Source organism: Tachysurus vachellii, chromosome 10 (assembly GCF_030014155.1).
Source record: "Tachysurus vachellii isolate PV-2020 chromosome 10, HZAU_Pvac_v1, whole genome shotgun sequence".
Taxonomy (NCBI): domain Eukaryota; kingdom Metazoa; phylum Chordata; class Actinopteri; order Siluriformes; family Bagridae; genus Tachysurus; species Tachysurus vachellii.
This window is the reverse complement of record NC_083469.1, coordinates 1995307-2015888: the sequence shown is the minus strand read 5'-3', so window position 1 is coordinate 2015888 and position 20582 is coordinate 1995307. Positions and strand designations below refer to the sequence as shown.

General features: G+C 42.3%; 1 protein-coding gene across 1 annotated transcript; it reads right to left on the bottom strand.

Annotated features, from left to right (window-relative positions):
• Positions 1–1702: 1702 nt before the first annotated feature.
• Positions 1703–18754, bottom strand: LOC132852411 (cytolytic toxin-alpha-like). The gene is made up of 5 exons (XM_060879624.1): positions 18635–18754; positions 14517–16273; positions 14241–14360; positions 13828–13916; positions 1703–1910 (listed from the first exon to the last, which is right to left on the bottom strand). The coding sequence occupies exons 1-5, from the start codon at positions 18723–18725 to the stop codon at positions 1703–1705; spliced, it is 2265 nt and encodes a 754-aa protein (XP_060735607.1). The 5' UTR covers positions 18726–18754.
• Positions 18755–20582: the final 1828 nt, after the last annotated feature.

The window sequence follows — 20582 nt, the reverse complement described above, 5'->3', positions numbered from 1 at the left end:
TTGTGGTTAAGCATCATTCATGTTATAACAACAAATCTCTGATCATGTGATTACCATAACAATACAATCTTTTGGCTTGTTCATTCATTCTATAATTAAATGATGTTACTCACAGGGTTGCAGACTGGATGTGGCACATTAGACTGGATGTCTGAACTCTTTGTGCGAGTGATGTTTGTCTCTAGTTCCTTACCAAATGTAGATTTGCTCCAGTTCTGGAGACAGCAGAGGTATACAAATTCAAACCCACGGATGAGGAATATTGTTGAAACCTGTTTGTTTCTTTTTTATGACAAAAAACAATTGTAGCAAATATAAAAGGAGATCTGAAGGTGATCAAGCCAAGAGGATTGTAAAAATGGCTAAACTTGAGTAAGAGGTCAATCATAGAAATGTACCTCAACTAAAAACAGCACAAAGCACTAAAAATAAAACTAAAAATAAAACTTGTGAAATTTAGTGTAATTTAAGTGTAATTTACAGAAATGTATAACCATGGCTAAACATGCCTCTGTTCCAACCTTTCTGAGTGTGTTACAGGCATCAATTTATACATTTGTTTATATTTAACAAATATAATTAAAGGTGGGGTCTCCGATGTTTGAAAGCCAATGTCGACATTTGAAAGCACCAAAACAAACACGCCCCTAACCCAAAAGGGTCCCACCCCTGCATTGATATCTCCGCCCACACATACATACATAACCCAGGCAATTAATGGAAAGAAATGTGTCTTTATCATAGCTGAAGGGAAGAACAATACGATTGCAGATAAACAAACAAGCAAAAATGACACACAAGCATAATCATGTAAAGGACAAAGGCATATATTAGTTCTGTGTAACAAAGCAAAATCAATGTTACTCACCTATCGAGAAGGAAAAAAGCGCCTCGGCGTCTTAAGTAAAGTTGGTCACATATTCACAGATTGGAGTTTCCCGAGTCAATAACTCCTGAGCTAAACACTGTTACTACACAAAACACGGTTGTAGCTGCGTCTCTACATTACTACGATAGAAAAGAGGTGTTATTTGTGTAGTAACAGCGTTTAGCTCAGGAGTTATTGACTCAGGAAACTCCAATCTGTGAATATGTGCCAACTTCCTGCTCCTTCAGTTCTCTCCAGCGCTGGAAAGCTGATCCTATATTAACACGTCCTACTTCTTTCCTTATCGTAAGCCTTTCTTCGCTTTCTTTCTTTGTTTTTATCCTCCATGTCAATGTTAAAACCACTTTTTGCTAATGTCACACATGCGCACTGAACACTCTCTCCACCCATATTGACAAGACCCACCCCTTTCTGCTCATTGGCTACATGTTTGTGTTGATATTTGTTTTGTTTGGTGCCCCAATGCAGTTTTCTAAGCATTTCTCAAACATCAGAGACCCTATCTTTCAGTTTACCAGTGAAAGGACTGAAAATATTTTTTTGTCCTGTTGTGTGTAAAATGAAGGTCCTAATGGAAATAAAAGAACTTTAAAAACAAATAATCTAAAAGATACTAATAATACTATTCATCCAACTTACTGCAACAGTACCAATAGTGTTCATTTTGACATCTCCATGAATCTTAAATACATTCACTTTGACCATTGGTAAGCGATGATTGAACAGGACAGACTTCTGCCCATTTACATACACCTGCAAAGAACAGACACTCTAGGTAATTCTTTTAAACACATTCACATTATGCACATTATCTTATTCTTTTAATTCCCATACCTCATAACCTTCTGTTTTGATCACAACAAAAATTTCAAATGCTGATCCTTTGGAAATGTTACACTGTACACGTTCTTCATCCTGCCATTTCTTTTTCACATAGCTGTTACATCGAAAAAATTCATTGAACCAGGACCTAAAGTGAAAAGCGACGTCTCCCTCGTCGGTTTCAAAATCCAAGGTAAACCTGTTTGTAAAAAGTAGAAAATCCATGTCAAATCAAAGTAATGCAATTAAGGCCTAATGAATGGAAGGTTGTGAACTTGTATACCAGGTCCACCAAGCTACTGCTGCTGGGCCCTTGATCAAGGCCCTAAACCCTCAGTTGTATAAAAAATAGATAAATGTTAATTGCTCTGGATAAGGGTGTCTTCTGTAAATGTATTCAATGTATAAAATCTACTAACGTATTAGTGTCTTAGTGTTTCTGGTACTTGTAGAGTTAAGTGGTTCTGACTTAACTAATGACAAATAAACAGAGAGACGTACGTCCAGCGTGTGTTCTCCAAGCATAGCCTTTATTAATCTGTTAGCTTTTCCACGGCCCCCGCCTAACCACAAGGGGGCAACATCACATCATGTGTCCCATAAAATCCCTTAACACTACATCCCCCTTTCCCTCTTTACTGATATCTAACACAAAATAAAACTACCCCTCTGTACTATAACAGACTATATCAAAAGTTAACTGTTCCCAATTCACGCTGTTGCACAATGCATAAGGCAACATAACCCATTGTCATTTTTTTTAAAAATCCTGTAGAACTGTAAATCCAATGGTATCTTAGACTGCCCATCCCTTCTACTGCGTGTGGGGGTTTATTCTGCCCCGAAATCACTCAGTCTCACCAGGGGTACCCACTACTTAGCTACAAAATCCTTCAGGTACCCTGGAGGTCGTCTCTCTCTTGCTGGATCACGTGCCAGAGGCTCAGGACTGCATGGTTGAACTGGCCCCTGCTCCGCATGATCTGACCTCACTGGCTGAATAGTAGATTGTTCTGGCTCTGGTAGGATGGTCTGCGCTGCTGGCGCCACTGGCGTAGAGACAAGATGGTTTCGGTTTCGGCGCAGGTTCCCACTGGGAGAGTCAATGACGTATGACCATGGTGCATCCGCCTGCCTTACCACTGTCCCCTTCTCCTTCGTGTCCTTTACCCAGACATGGTCGCCTGGTGTCAGGCTGGTGAGATGTTGAGCTCTGTGTCTTTTGTTGAAGTTCCAGCTCAATCTCAGTCTCCTTTTCTGTTCCTTCTCTTTGAGTTTGTCCAGTCAGTCCGGCCTGTGTCGAGGGATGACAGAGTGACCGGAACTATTGTTCTGAGCTGCCGGCCCATTGACAACTGTGCTGGACTGTACCCGTTGGCGAGCAGTGTGGCTCTGTAAGCCATGAGTGCAAGATATGGGTCTTTTTCTTTCTGGAGGAGGCCTTTAACTGTCCGCACAGCTCGCTCTGCCTCTCCATTGCTCTGAGCATATCTGGGGCTGGACGTTGTGTGTGTGAACCCCCACTATGTTGCAAACTGAGTGAAGCATTCAGACGAGAACTGGGGTCCATTATCTGTCCTGACCTCGGACGGTATGCCATGTCTGGCGAAGATAGACTTGCAATGTTCCACAACTACTAATGAGGTTGTAGATGTGAGTTTAACTACCTCAATGAAACAGGAAAAGTAGTCTACCACCAACAGATACTGGTTATCGTTCCACTGAAACAAGTCAGCCCCCACCTTTGCCCATGGTCTTTCCGGGAATTCTGTAGGCAGCAGTGGCTCTTTGGGGTTGATCCTTTCTTTATCACATGTGTCGCAGCCCTCGACCAGCTTCTGAAGCTGTGTACAGAGTCCTGGCCACCAGACAGATTACTTGGCTCTTTCACAACATTTTGCTATACCTTGGTGTCCTGCATGCAGTTTCTGAAGGATGTCTGTCTGTAACAACTTGGGAATAAACGTGTCTACACCCTTTCAGTAATAAGCCGTTTTCCACTGATAGCTCTTCCACGACATGTGCGTACGGTAGGTAAGCTCTGTCTATTGTAGATCTGTCTGGCCAGCCCTCTGTACAGTACTTTTTCACTTGGCTCAGTATTTCATCCCGACCTTGATGTTCCCTTATTCCTTGTAGCCTCTTTTCTGTAGCTTGGAGGGTTGACATGATCATGTTCACATACAGGTTGATTTCCTCTTCCTGCTTCACCTGCCCTCTGTCTTGCAACAGCGCCCTTGATAGCACGTCCGCCGTGGCCAACTTCTTGCCAGCTACATGGGAGATAGAGAAGCTGAAAGCCATCAGCCTCATTCTGAGTCTCTGAATGCGTGGCGGGAGCTCATCCAGGCTCCTGAAGCCTAGTAACGGAACCAGAGGCTTGTGGTCTGTTTCAACGTGGAATGTGATGCCCACCAGGAAGTCTGAGAAACACTCGCAAGCCCATGTGATTGCTAAAGCCTCTTTCTCAATCTGTGCATACCTTTTCTCAGTGTCTGTGAGAGCTCTGGAACTAAACGCGGCCGGCTTGAGGTGGCCATCCTCCTGTCTCTGAAGTAGCACAACTCCCAGTCCAAACGACCGTCTCCGCTTTTGCATTGTAGAGCGCCAGCCCAGGTGGTGTGCTCAGATTCACTTTGATGCTGTTGAATGCTCTTTGTTGATCATGCCCCCAATGAAACATGTTTTGCTTCTTTAACAGGTCCCGGAGTGGCTGTGTCTTTTCTGCCAGATGAGGTAAGTACTTTCCCAGGTGATTCACCATCCTGAGGAATCGTCTCTCACTCCACTCGCGTCCTCCGGCTCCTCCATATCGGTCACTGCCCTCACTTTGTTAGGATCTGCTCTCAAGCCGGCTGCATCTATGATCTGTCCGAGAAATTTGACATGGCCTTTTGAGAATTCACATTTCTCACCTCTCAGCATGAGGCCCGCCTCCTGCAGCCTCCCCAGCACTGCAAGTAGTCGTGTGGCGTGCTGGGTCTGTGTGTCCCCATACACGAGCATGTCGTCCATTTGGCACAGGACGCCATCGAGTCCCTCCAGTATCTTGGACATCCTCTTCTGGTAGTGTTCAAGTGCTGAGGATATGCCGAAGCAGAGACGGTTAAAGCAAAACCTCCCAAAGGGAGTGAGGAACGTTGTGAGGAGAGCGGACTCCTTGGCAAGGGGAATTTGCCAAAACCCTGAGTTTGCATCGATTTTTGAGAATACTTTGAGATCCTTGAGATCCTCCCCCTTGAGATCACCCCCATCTCTTCCATGCATGCGAGTTCTTTCTTTACTTTAGACATGAGAGGCAGTGGGATACGTCGTGGGGTTGATATGGAGAATGGTTTGGCGTCTGCTTTAAGCTCTATCTTGTATTCACCCTCCATCTTGCCTAGCCCTTTGAACAGTGTGGGAAACTGCTCCTTGACTCTCTCGACTGAATCCAGTGCCACTGTGTCTACTCTAGCCACTAGCCCTAATGCCTGGATAGCTGGACGCCCCAGAAGGCTAAACTTCAGACCCAGGACTACGTACACTTCCTGTGTGGTGCTTTTACTGTCTGTTCCTATAGTGGCTGTGAACTTCCACTTAACTATGATGGGTGTCAGACCTGGACCCTGCAGCACTTTCCTTGCTCTCTCTAGCTCCGGAAACTGCCCTTCCCGAAATACATCTTGCACTGTTACATCTGCCCCTGTATCTATTTTGAATACAGCTGTGTGCTCATTCACTTTAAGGTTGATCAGCCATGGTTCACTATCTGAACTGACTGTGCCTAGGAAAACTATCTCCTCCTCATCTGACTCTGTTGTATTAACTTCGTTAAGCGCCCCTGACCTGCACACTTTTGCGTAGTGACCCTTTTTCTGACACCGGTTACATGCTACTTCTCTAGCTGGGCACTAATTTTGCTGTGTGCTGGTGTTCTACCACACCACATGCATTGTGTCTGGTTACCTGGCTGTGACTGATAACTGCTTTTATCATTTGTTCCAGCCTGCATTTTCTGCTGTCTGCCTTTGTCAAACCTGTGTTTTGTTTGAATGCTGTCCACATCTGTGGCCTCTGCCTTGAAGTTATTCTTCAACTGATCCTGTTGTTTTTTCACCCTTTCGCTTTGACGCGCGAGTGTCACCACCCTCTCCAGCGTTAGCTCCGAGTCAAGCTGCAGTTGCTCTGACAGCTTTTTATCGCGCAAGCCTACAACCATTTGGCATGCTCAAAAATAATATTTCTCCTCACCACGAAATGTCTCTCTAGTTTCTCTTTCACAGTGTCGTACACGCTTGCCTCTTCCTCCGTCATACGAAGTGAAGTCACGATGTCCTCCACCTCATCACCCATAGTGTAGATTAAAGTGTTCACCTGGTTTTCATCCAACTGTAGCTCTAGACCCGATGCAATTCCGGAATCTCTCAAACCTCCGAATCCACTTGGGCCACTCTTCTGGCTTTGTGAAGTCAAACTTTGGTGGTGGGGGAATATGGAATCGCTCCATTTTTTCTTTTCCACCCACCGCAAACGGTAACTACGAGTCGCGTTAGCCTTGCAAGCTAGCTAAACTTCAAACTTTCTAACTAAAGTTAACGTGAGCTCTCTCCAGGTAACTTGGCAAAACCATATCTAATGTTTACCCGACTCGAGAAACTGAAGTCTTCTGACACCATGTAGCGTTAAGTGGTTCTGACTTAACTAATGCCAAATAAACAGAGAGACGTACGTCCAGCGTGTGGTTTCCGATTGTAGTAGGGCAGTCTAGGTACCGCCCTATTAAACATGGTTTTCACCTGACTGACAGGTGCGACAGCCTATTGGCTGCTGCTCCGGGTATATTTAAGGCGTAGTTTACGTCATCTGGCTACGCATCGTACAGCCATTATTGTGTGTGGGTGTGTGCGCGCAGTTTGCGGGAGGTGTGTAGCTAGCTGTTTGGCTAACATTGCTGCTAGTGTCTGTGCATTATTTAAGTGTGTATATTTGTTTATAGCCAGGTTATGGTCGCGATTGGGACGACGTTGCTGTTGGGTACAGGCTGTCCTTCCCTCCAGTTTGTGTGTGCTCTAGATCACCTGCATATTTGCTGTTTGCCGCTTATGGATACAGCTGTGAGTAACTGAGCCCGTGGGTTTAGCGATCTACTTCCGGGTAGGTATATCTAGTCCTTTGAGCATTATTGGGGTGGTGTCTTTGACTGATTTTATTAACATTTGTCCATTTTAGTGCATCTGCTCGTGAGCCTTTCGTCACTGTGGACTGCAGGGCCAACGCTCTTTAGACAGCATTAAGATTGCACTGTTTGTTCTGCTGCTACTTTTACGATTGTGACTATTTGCATTTTATTATTATTTTTTGGTTTTGTTTGTTTTTCACGCTCATGCTGGTGGGTTAGGTGAAGAGTGGCTAGTCCGAGTTGTCATTTAAAGCGAGCTGTACCGTTCACGGTGCTTGCTTAGCGCCACCGGCTGTTATATTGCCACCAGCAGCGTGTTTGTTTTGTTTATCTATTTGGTTGTTTTTTTTTTGGATCTGCGCTCTTCCTAAGGACGGCGTGGAAGAATCGGGTAATATCTCGTACCTGGGAAGATTTAGTTCCTATTTGTTTTGTTTACTGTTGATTTGAGTCTTTTGGCTGAAAGCTCTTTTCAGCTTTAAGTTTTTGTTTTTTTTTGTATTTTATGAGATTTAATTTGAAGCCTGTTGTCTTCATTTGTATTGTTGGTTTTATTTCTTTATTTTCCTGGTTTTGTTCTTCTCCTTCACCTCTTGCTGCTCCATGGCATGTCTAGGTTCATGAGCATTTAGCATGAACCTAGTTGAGTCTTTACATCTCTCTGCCTGACCCTTGTGGCCAGTAAATTGTCCATTGTTCCCCTTTATGGTTTGAACTGAATGGTTTTCAACCTTATGGTTGTTATTTTTCCTTTTCTTTTTTGTTTATTTCAGGAGCTGAAGGCCCCAGTGAGGGAAGCTAGCTGCCTTGGCCCTGTGGTGGTGGTGTTTCTCTCACAGAGTGTTTTGCTATATGATATCTGCGTCTCCCTCACTTAGAGTGGGTGTGGTGTGAGTGTGAGTGTTTTGAGTGGTGTGTCTTAGGATACTCACTGTTCAGCTAGCTCCCTACTGGTAAGCCTCAGCTGCAAAGTTTTTTTTGTTTTCTTTACTTCTTTTCGTTGTTTTGGTCAACAGTTTTCTACATTTTAATTAATTATTGTGCAATAAAGTATTTTTGTATTTATATCCACGTCTCTTGTGTTCAGTGGTAACGAACCTGTGTGCTATATTTTTGGGTATAAATTTCCCTGTTTACAGAAACAGGGTGGCATAGTCTATTCTAATTTTTAGTTGTATTAGTGTCAATTCTGGCCCTCCACCGCCCCGCCACACTTTGGCGTAGTCGGCAGGATACCACATTTGATGATGCTGGCGGGGGTCTATACTATGCCAGGGCCATGAGGGGTATCAGAAGCAGCTTTATAATACCTTATTATTAATAGCTGTATCAATATTACCATTATTATTATTATTATTATTATTATTATTATTATTATTATTATCGTTGCTATTATAAGTACTACTATTATCATTACTATTAATGGCTGTATCAGCATTATTATTGCTATTACTACTACTATTTCTATTTGTCCTCTTCCTGATCCTTTAACCTCCCCTTCATGAGTATATTTGTAAATATGTTTATCATTACTACTACTGCTAATACTATATTATTATTTCTTATTAATTGGGTTTTTTCATTATTATTATTATTATTATTATTATTATTATTGCTATTACTGTTGATACTGTCACATTTTATATCTGTTGTACTTCCCTACATGCTCCTTCATTCATATATCTCCACTCCCACACCCAGTTACACTTACAGTCACACACACACACACACACACACACACACACACACACATTTTGTATATTGTATTTTGTATTCGTATTTTGCATCTAATTTCTCTTCTGTAAATATTGTAATTGTCTGTTTGCATAATAAAAAAAAAAAAAAAAAAAAAAGTATACCACATTTGACAGAGACGTGGGTGTACATACAGTTGTTTGTTGGTTTTTTTTTCTCCTCTATTCTCTTGTTTTTGAGTATTGCAGGAGTGATTCCCCTTTGTGAGTAGTGGCAGCAGAACAGCAGTGCACATCTTGTATTAAACCCAGCCCTTATTGTGGGCCTATTTTCACCTTGTACTGGTAAGTGCTTCTGCAGTATGGAGTATGGAAGAGGAATTACAAGAATTAAGGGATATGATTGCCCAGTTAAGAGCAGATAATGTTAGGTTGCGTCAGGAGCGTATTTTTGTGCCCCCAGGTCCCAGTGACTCCTCTGCTCCTGTTCCTGGGCCTTCCGTTCCATCACAACCCAGTAATGTTGAGGTTGCTAGACCAGAACGATTTGTTTTTGTACCACGAGACAGAAAGTGTCCAAAATTTAATGGCAGGGTCGGGCTTAGTATTGAGGAGTGGGTTGAGGAGGCCCAGGCTTGTATGCGCATTCGTCACCTTTCTGATACCGATAAGACGTTTTATTTATTTGACCACTTAGAAGGGGAGGCAAGGGAAGAGATAAAGTACCGCCCAGAAGTAGAACGTAAAGACCCAGATAAAATTATTTCGGCTTTGCGGGAACTGTATGGTTGCTCGCAGTCGTATGTTTCTTTGCAGGAGGCCTTTTTCTCGAGAAAGCAGCAGGAGGGTGAGAGCCTGTTGGAGTTCTCCCTTGTCCTGATGAGTCTCCTTGAGCAAGTGAAACAACGATCACCTCATGGTATGCCAAATTCACATGTTTTACTACTGGACCAATTCGTTGAACATGTTTTTGATGGTGCCCTCTGTCGTGAATTAAAGCAGTTGATACGTCAACCTACGTTAACTTTGTTGGAGGTGCGTAGCGAAGCCCTTAGATGGGAGCGAGATAGTATGCCAGGAAGCACAAGGGCCCGAAGTCATTCTGTTCCATCAGCTCAGGGGATTCAATATGGGGTGCAAGGGGACCCATTTGTTGGGGTGAGTAGGTCATCTGGGAATTCGGAGTTGGCCGAGTTGAGGGATATGCTTAAAGCCCAACAAGCACAGTTGACTAAACTTACACAAAGTTTTGCCCGTTTGCAGGCTTCTCCGTTGCGGGGTTAATCTTCCCGACAGGGACCAGTTATTTGTAGAAGGTGTCAAAAGCCTGGTCAATTTGCCAGAGATTGTGACGAGTAACGTGTCCCTTCTCGTCCTCAGCTCCCCTCACACTCCATCCTGCGAAGAACTGGAGGTAGACAGCCTGGCCTATCGGCAACGTTGGAAAACTAGCCCCCACCGTGCTTCAGGGCCATAGCACGGGTGGGAAGGTAACTGGATCAACCGTCTCAAATATGTCGCATTTAATGTCATCATGCCCACACCTTGTTGTTTTAATTGGCGGAGTTCAAGTGCCCTGTCTGGTCGATACCGGTTCCATGGTAACTACAATTACTGAGAGTTGTTTTCGGAAACATTTCGAACCCTGGGGGCAGGATCGACTTAAATCGTGCCAGTGGTTGCAGCTTAGAGCTGCTAATGGTCTTTCAATCCCCTATATTGGTTATATGGAATTGAGCATTGAGCTGTGTGGTCAAGTGATTACCGGATGTGGCATGCTTGTTGTACGGGATCCTCCTGGTGGCTTGTGTACAAGGGTCCCAGGTGTTCTGGGAATGAATGTCCTCAGTCGATGCTACCAGGGGCTTTTCGGGCAACATGGACCGGCCCTGTTTGATTCACTTTTAACCATAGATGTTCCAAATTCTGTTTTTCAGGCGCTGCAACATTGCCGTCACGTTGATAACCAGTCTCCTGGGGTACGTTCAGGAAGAGTTAGAGTGCGAGGGCGGAGACCATGTCGCATCCCAGGTGGCATGATGAAGTTTGTGGCAGCAACTTGTTCAGAACAATATGCCAAGAGTACTGTACTTTTCGAACCCCCAGAGTCCGGGTTGCCAGCTGGTCTGTTGGCTTCTCCTGTACTAGTGCAGGTTATACGAGGTACTGTCTATTTACCTGTAATAAATGTGGGGACCACTGATGTGTTGCTTTATGCTAACACTGTTCTTGGTACCCTGAATCATGTTTGTGTGGTTAGTTTGCCATCAGGAGTTAGTGAGGTCCGGTCTGTAGTGGCCACCGTGGGCTCCCCAGATTGTGAAGTGATCTCCGGTGTTAAAGCACAAATTGATGCACTCGACTTGTCTGTGTTGTCAGAAGCAGAACAGGGTCAGGTAAGGGATCTGCTTCACCGGTTCCAGTCTGTGTTTTCCACTCATGAGGGTGATTTAGGATGTACCGGCTTGATTTCCCATGACATTCCCCTGTTAGATACCGTTCCCATCCGGCAGTGGTACAGGCGTATACCTCCTTCAGAATATGTAGTGGTGAAGTCTCACGTCAATCAGCTGTTGGAGGCTAATGTTATAAGGGAGAGCTGTAGCCCATATGCATCCCCAATTGTCCTGGTTCAAAAGAAACGCGGTAGTCTGCGAATGTGCGTCGACTATCGTCAGTTGAACGCAAAGACCCGGAAGGACGCCTTCCCTTTGCCGCGCATCGAGGAGTCGTTGGACTCTTTGACGGGGGCCTGCTGGTTTTCCACTATGGACTTGGCCAGTGGGTACAATCAGGTCCCCGTCACTGAGAGAGACAAGCCTAAGACTGCATATTGTACTCCTTTCGGATTGTTCGAATGGAACAGCATGCCGTTTGGGCTTTGCAATGCCCCGAGCACCTTCCAGCATCTACTGGAACGGATGTTTGGGGACCAGCAGTGTAGGTCTCTACTTTTGTACCTCGATGACATCATAGTCTTCTCTTCCTCGGTGTCGCAGCAGTTAGAGCGGTTGGAGGTAGTTCTAAGTCGTCTAGAACATGAGGGTCTGAAGGCTAAATTGGGTAAATGTGCATTTTTCCAACGTGAAGTCAAGTATTTGGGACATGTGATTTCAGCTCAGGGAGTATCCACGGACCCCAGTAAAATTGAGGCCGTAGTTAACTGGCAACGCCCTACTAGTGTGCAGGAGTTGCGTTCATTTTTAGGCTTTGCAAGCTATTATCGCCGCTTTGTTGAGGGGTTTGCTAAATTGGCAGCCCCTCTGCATAAGTTGGTAGCTGAATGGGCTGCTGCTAAGCCTAAAGCACGAACTGCTCAGGGTTTTTCTAGCGCCTGGACTGAGCAGTGTCAGCAGTGTTTTGATGAGCTGAAGAGTAGGCTTACTTCTGCCCCGGTACTCGCCTATGCCAACTTTTCCCTGCCTTTTATCTTGGAGGTAGACGCCAGTCATGGTGGCTTAGGAGCTGTTCTCTCACAGGAACAGGGAGGTAAGGTACGGCCAATTTCTTATGCTAGCCGCAGTCTTAGGCCCACTGAGCGCAACATGTCCAACTACAGCTCCATGAAGCTGGAGTTTTTGGCGCTCAAGTGGGCCCTGACTGAGAAATTTAGGGAGTACTTGTTAGGGCAGAAGTGTATTGTGTATACAGACAACAACCCTCTCAGCCAGAGGTATGTAGCTAGCTGTTTGGCTAACATTGCTGCTAGTGTCTGTGCATTATTTAAGTGTGTATATTTGTTTATAGCCAGGTTATGGTCGCGATTGGGACGATGTTGCTGTTGGGTACAGGCTGTCCTTCCCTCCAGTTTGTGTATGCTCTAGATCACCTGCATATTTGCTGTTTGCCGCTTATGGATACAGCTGTGAGTAACTGAGCCCGTGGGTTTAGCGATCTACTTCCAGGTAGGTATATCTAGTCCTTTGAGCATTATTGGGGTGGTGTCTTTGACTGATTTTATTAACTTTTGTCCATTTTAGTGCATCTGCTCGTGAGCCCTTCGTCACTGTGGACTGCAGGGCCAACGCTCTTTAGACAGCGTTAGGATTGCACTGTTTGTTCTGCTGCTACTTTTACGATTGTGACTATTTGCATTTTATTATTATTTTTTGGTTTTGTTTGTTTTTCACGCTCATGCTGGTGGGTTAGGTGAAGAGTGGCTAGTCCGAGTTGTCATTTAAAGCAAGCTGTACCGTTCACGGTGCTTGCTTAGCGCCACCGGCTGTTATATTGCCACCAGCAGCGTGTTTGTTTTGTTTATCTATTTGGTTGTTTTTTTGTTGGATCTGCACTCTTCCTAAGGACGGCGTGGAAGAATCGGGTAATATCTCGTACCTGGGAAGATTTAGTTCCTATTTGTTTTGTTTACTGTTGATTTGAGTCTCTTGGCTGAAAGCTCTTTTCAGCTTTAAGTTTTTTTTTTTTTTTTGTATTGTTGGTTTTATTTCCTTTTTTTCCTGGTTTTGTTCTTCTCCTTCAACTCTTGCTGCTCCATGGCATGTCTAGGTTCATGAGCTTTTGGCTCAGTTGAGTCTTTACATCTCTCTGCCTGACCCTTGTGGCCAATAAATTGTCCATTGTTCCCCTTTATGGTTTGAACTTATTCTAATGCAAGTTGTTGGATTGTACGCGAGTTGAACTAATTGTTATTTTTCCTTTTCTTTTTTTGTTTATTTCAGGAGCTGAAGGCCCCAGTGAGGGAAGCTAGCTGCCTTGGCCCTGTGGTGGTGGTGTTTCTCTCACAGAGTGTTTTGCTATATGATATCTGCGTCTCCCTCACTTAGAGTGGGTGTGGTGTGAGTGTGAGTGTTTTGAGTGGTGTGTCTTAGGATACTCACTGTTCAGCTAGCTCCCTACTGGTAAGCCTCAGCTGCAAAGTTTTTTTTGTTTTCTTTACTTCTTTTCGTTGTTTTGGTCAACAGTTTTCTACATTTTAATTAATTATTGTGCAATAAAGTATTTTTGTATTTATATCCACGTCTCTTGTGTTCAGTGGTAACGAACCTGTGTGCTATATTTTTGGGTATAAATTTCCCTGTTTACAGAAACAGGGTGGCGTAGTCTATTCTAATTTTTATTTGTATTAGTGTCAATTCTGGCCCTCCACCGCCCCGCCACACAAGCATAGCCTTTATTAATCTGTTAGCTTTTCCACGCCCCCCGCCTAACCACAAGGGGTAACATCACATCATGTGTCCCATAAAATCCCTTAACACTACAGTACTAAAATTAATTAGTGGATAAATAAAGTGAATACATACGATTGACCGTTTGAAAAAACGACCCCTTGGAAGTACAAAGCTTTTCCTTCTCTCAGCCCTCCAGGGATTTCCTCAGTGTAAGAAATGGTCTGTAGAGTGTAAGCATATTGTATAAAAGGATAGAGGATAAATGTTTTTATAGAAATCAAACACACACATATTATCATACACAATATTAAATCTTCATTTTTAAGACTAGTACCCAGCAAGACATGTAGATATATCATTTGTGTATTTGTGTAAGTAAAAAGGACTTTAAAAAGTCTTTAAAAAAATAAAATTACCTGTAAATGTCAGTCTACCAGGTTTGACTTTTGCACCATAGTGCATTTTATGATGAATAATAAATGAATTTCTTTAATTCTGTGTGTTTTATGTAATTTAAGGTTTTTTTTTGAACTGTTGTTACTCACAGGATTGTTGACAATATTTATAACCTCTGACTTGATAGTAGATGGAGACCATCGTGACATGCCGACAGTGGTCATTATTTTAGTCCTGAGTTCAGTAATGAGAGAAGGCATGGAGAAGTTCTGTGGCAAAAGACATTATGTGCAAAATAAATACATGAATATACATGTTTACATGTTGCACACAAATATTAATCATTTGTTCATTACAGCTATTAAAAATCAAGCTAAACTCATAAATATGCATGACGAAGAATTTATATATATGTCATAACTGACCCATTGGTGTACTGTCACAGTGAGCTTCCCTTGAAAGGTGAAGGGGACAGAGTCGCTGGCTTCACTCACTCCCACATCACTAACAGCTCTGTATCGGACCCAGTATTGTTCTGTTGGCTTTAGTCCAGTCAATGTGAAGGTATTCTGTGCATTTGACGTGTCTTTGACTGTCCATTCCTCAACATCAGCTGCTGAATCATATGAAGATGTCATCCTGTACTCAACTCTGAAGTGTAAAGTCTCTCCAGTTGGGGATTTTGAAAGCTTCAGGGTGACTTTCCCATCACTGGTCTCCACTACAGGTTTGGGAGGTTTGGATACAGGCTGGAACTTAGGATCTGTCAGAGAGCCAATCTGATAAAGTTGGATGGAGATTCCTGGATTGCTGGGATCAGATATGGAGGCAATGATGAATTTGATTCTCTTCTCATTTTTATTGCCATTTGAAAAAGTAGTAAAGAGAGAAAGATTCTGCTTCATCCTTTTAGAAATGTCAGGAGAAGTGAACCAAGGCTGTGCTGCTTTTAGAATGGAATCTCTCTCACTTGTTTGCCTCATCATTGTAAATCCTTCAGATTTGTTAAAGTCCTGTAGAGCTTCTAGGCAGGAGTCATCATGCTTTAGAGATGTAAATGATAAACATACCACCACATCAACATCAGGATGAAGGCAGATGGAATTGAGTGACCCTGATGATTTTACAACTGTGATGTCCTTCAACCCAATGGTATAGGAGCTCAGTATATTTAATTCAGCTGTAATGTCATCTAACCATTTGTTCATGTTGCTTATATTAAAGGGTGATGTGTAATGGTTGCTCAGGATGTCACTTAGTGCCTTGTCCTCTTGTGTCCCACCACGAATCGCTGGCAGAACTCTACATAGTGCCTTCTTTAACAAACTTGTATAACTTTTGTGTAATGCATGAAATTTTAGCAACCTGTACTTTAGGTCAGGGAAATCATCTGTTATTTTTCTTTTGATCAAATCGTTGCATATTCTCTCCATTTCACCGAATTCCTCCAGCAAACTTTCTGTTTCACACACCAGGCTCAAATCAATTTCTCTCAACAACTTTGCAGCCTTATCATTCAAAAGATTGAGAGGATACAGCCACACTGTCAGAGGCACACCTTTACCTTGTTGCTTCATCAGATCAGGCACCTTCTTGTACACTTCCAGGGCTTCATTGTATGTAGTGGGGTTTTCTTCAAGTTTAATGTCACCATAAAATGTGACAGTAATATTCTTTGCCATTTTTTTTTCATCTTCAGTCATGTTAAGGGATGCTTGCCCCTCAATGGAAATGGTAGGGATCTTATTGACCACTGCATGAAGGTTACCTTCAATTTCATGTTTGTTTTCATTTTCTGCACTTGTATAATCAAACACCATGAAAACCTGAGCTCCATACAGTACAGCTGTAACTACATGAGTGGCTGTTTTCTGGTCAAATACTAGTGGGTAGGTGATATTACCAAGCTCCTTCATAGTGAGCTGTTCAAATGTTGTTGTCTGGGTGTACTGCATAGTAACTCTGCACTGATGTGCTGAAGATTTGGTATCTTGCAGGTACTTGGCCGATCCTCCAACCTCCACCAATCCACTTAGGAAACTGGCTTTAAGGGAAGCGCTTATGTCTAGGAGGTTTGCCTTTTCACTGAGACTATCAGAAGCAGAAAATTTCAGATGTGTTTTAGGCTTCTGATGAACATCAAGGTCATCATGCAATGCATTTTTATCCCATAAAGTAACACCTGAAACAGGAAAGTGATGAGAAATGAGAGCTGATTCATAACTATTTGTGATTTATCAAATATTTTTTATGACATATGGAAAAATATACAGCTCTGGAAAAATCTTTAGACCACTTTTTCTTAAATTAGACCACTTTATTTTTCTTAAACCAGCATCTCTACATGTACGGCAGCCATTCCATTTTAGTGTCTGGTGAATTCTACCACAGGTACACTTCATTCTGTTTATTGAAATCCAAGTCTTCTTTAATGAGGAAAAGTATAAAAAACATTTCTCTTATAATCAGTATCCCTACAGATTAAGATAAGAGCAAAACAATATCAATTCAGACAAACTGGAAAAGGTGGGTATAGTTTGCGAATGGAATTCTTGCCCCAATTAGGGGCAAGTGATCAATGCAACTCAACTGATCAATTCTTGTGCCATTCAGGAGAGAGACTAGGTCCGCGAAACAAACTCGAGAGGGCCAACGACGAGGAACTAGGAGAAGATTGTTTCGGTTGTGGGGCACTCTGGCTAGGACTTGCGGGAGCAGAGCTTCCGGGGGGAAGGCGTACAGACGGAGCCTCGGCCACGTCCAGACCAAAGCATCCAGACCCATAGGGGCCAGATGAGAGAGGAAAAACCACAGCAGACAGTGGGTTGACTCCTTGGAGGTGAACAGATCCACCTCTGCCCGGCTGAAAATCTGCCAATTTCGCTCCAACACGTGGGGGGGGAGATGCCACTCGCTGGGCCTCAACCTGCCTCGACAGGAAGTCTGTAAATTTATGTGTCCCGGAATGAAAAACGCTCTAAGCAAAAAGAACATGGTCTCTGCCCAGAGCAGAATCTGAGAACACAGCGAACACAGACCGCCCTGATTATTAATATAGGACACCACCGCAGTGTTGTCTGTCCCTACTAAGACATGGCAGCCCCTGAGGTGTGGGAGAAAGTGTTTCAATGCTAGAAACACAGACCTCATCTTCAATCAATGTATGTGCCATAAGAGAAAAGGGCCCTCCCCATAGACCCTGGGCAGAGCGGCCATCAAGGCCTCCCTAGTTTTAGACGGGGGGGCACGGGCCACCACACTAACCCTTTTGACTGCCCTGAGTGAGCTAGGAGGGGGTTGGGTGTGGCTGGAGATCGCCCAGGGATAAACTCCCTGAACGCCGCCGACTGGCGTTTCACCTCCTGGTGCCTGTTGACGACAGTACTCACTGCGTCATCGAACAAGCCCTGAGGTGAAATTGGGGCATCCAGGAAAAAGGACATATCCTTATCTTTAATACCAGTCCAATTGAGCCACAGGTGCCTCTCCGTGGCAACCAGTGCAGCCATTGAATGGCCTATGCAGGGCGTCGTCTGCTTTGTGGCATGGAGAACAGCCTGGTAGGCCTGCACAACTGCTATCTTCAATCCCAGACATCGCCCCATACCCATGACTTTCAAGAATAGTCAGACATGGCAGAGGAAAAAAGATGTGCTGCAAATGGATTTTAACAAGACCCCGACACCTCGGCATGGAGGTCTGTGAAAAAAGGCAGCCGCCAGTGTGAAGATGGCCTACGCCTGAAGTCTAGCTTAGAACGGATGACATTTACCTCCTCTTCCGGCCAATCTAAATGTAACTTCGACACAGCACGTGTCACTACCTCGATTGCATCGGCAGTTCAGAGGGGGAAAGCCCCTCCCCACCCGCATCAGGCTCTGAGGAAAGCAGCATGCTCTCTTCTGGGTCAAGAGAAATCGCAGCATGAGCTCCCGAAACCGAAACCGAGCAAACGGAGTCAGGGGAGAGGGCAAGAAAAAGGTAAATACCTGTCTCTTGCTCCACTTCCACTAAATCAACCTGCAAACCCCATGATCGAATCCCCCATAGGACTTGAACCACGAGGCGCATGTGACGATGTGACGTTGATGCCCTTAAATGGACTTACTGGGGTGTAATCACTTTATCACTTGTCCTTCCTGAGCCATTAAACTGGTGTGTGCACAGAGTTCCCTCGAAAGGGAATACTTATTTCAACCAGTTGTCTTTTCTTCAAATAAATGCTTTAAATGATAATATGTTTAATTGGAATTTGGAGGAAATGTTGTTAGTAGTTTATAGAATAACAAAAACTGTTTATTTTACTCAAACATGTACCTATAAATTATTATGCAGTGGTCTATTAATTTTTACAGAGCTGTTTATGCTAAGAAACTTATAACAGAAACTGACTAAGATTATATGTAAATTTAAGCTGATGAGTTATTTTTGCCAGTGAACATAATGTCATAAGGTTTGAATTTTTAAACCCCTTTAGAGGTATTATTATTGACCCTCATCTTTAGTCTGCAAATATGTATTTAAATGATTATGTTAACTGCACCTGGAATAAAGGAGTCGCTCCGGCAATCATACAACATTCCAGGATACAGAGGTCTTCCCAGGGCAGCTATTTCCATGCATCTGGAATCCATGACTGCTGCAAGAGAAAAGGCCAGAAAATAAGAAGAAGAAAAAAAGGAGAAGATTTGAAACTACATAAAACTGACAATGATGATCAAGGCTGTAATCCCAAGTTACATAATAATGAGGGGAAAATGATCCAAAAGTTGAATGTATTTAATAGTGACAGTTTTTTTAATTCACTCACATTTACCTAAAGCGTGACAGCTGAGCAAGCTATATGAGCAGTTCAAGAAGGCTTTTAAATTATCCCTGGTAACACCTCTAACCTTTCCATTGTAGACTGCTTCTCCCAGTCCCTGTGACTCATACCTGACTCATGCTATTTTATGTTCATTGTGTTCTTATATTTTATTGTCTATTTTTGTTTCACTGAAAGCGCCTTGTGCTCCTTTTGGTTGTTGTAAGGTGCTCTATAAATAAAATTTGATTGATTGATTGATTGATTGATTGATTGATTGATTGATCGATTGATTGAAAATGGCAGTTGCCCTGGAAGTAGCATTGCGAAAGAAGAAGTGTGGAAAGACACCTTCATATTGTGTTCTGAAACGCATATCTCAGCAAAATACAAATATAGAGTAGATCAGACTTCCCATGAGGGTGACTTTACATACAACGTAAAGACAAGGGTTAGGGTTAGTTATTATTGTATTAAAAAACCTTTAGTACATTAACTCTTGAGGTAGATATAGCTTTGCATTCAATTTTCAATCTGTGTACACTGGGTTACATTTTTCACATTTCTGTTGAAAGACAAACTTGTATATTAAGTCTGTGCAGTTTAAAAGAAATTTCGAACAGATATGTTCAGCTTGTTTGTAATAGAAACAGTTTTTATTTTCACTAAATTTGAGTCTGGTATTAGATTATAGTCATAGAACAGGATTTTCTGCCTTTAAATTGTAATAATATTGTATAATGAATAATAAAATTCACTTTTAAAAATGCAGTATTTTGTTTTCACTGTAATATTGATTTGTGTTTTTATTTCTTGGAATACAGAGAACTACATTAATTATTAAAAAAGTTAATAATTAAGTCTCTTGCCCAATTCAACATCTTCTGTCCCTCTCTCTTCCGTATAAAATTTCAGATTTCACTAGAATTGACTGACCTAGTCTATATTTTCATTAAATAATGACTAAATAATAGCAATGTTAGACATGTGTATAATAACGCATTTTCTGCTTTTTCTGTTTTTTTTTTTTACAGGACATATGCAATGTCATTTATGCCCAAACTTAAAACAGACATGGGGAGGCATGTAACATTTTTTCTATTTCTGCATAAAAAATGTTGTTGTTATTTACATGTTTTTAACATACAGGTATTGTTAAATTATACATATGACATTTTTCAATATAAGAAATGTTTTTATACACCTCTTATTTCTAGTAATTGTGTCCAATCTTTACAGAAATAATGATGGCTTAATTAATTTAATGATACTTCCTAAAAAGTTTTATTAACTTCAATACATTATCAGTTATATCAAAACTGGTATTACAATCCAAAAGAGGCTCATAGATCCAGCTATTTTTATTATTTTGTATAATGTATCAAAAACCATCATAGATACCTGCTTCCAAACATCTTTAGAATATTTATAATTATAGAATTAAATGTTTGAGTTTCATATTCAGGATTACAAAAGAACAATGTGGTGAGATGTCTTTTTAAACTTAAGAAATTCATTGCAAGAATAAAAAAAACAAACTGCTATTTTTTACCTATTATGCCATTAATGGCAAAGTAATTTTTTTTCTGATTTTTTCACAGAAAAAGTAATATATTTTTTATTCTGTTGGTTAAAATTACATACACAGGTATGTGAAATTAACATAATTATCTGCATTTAAACATGT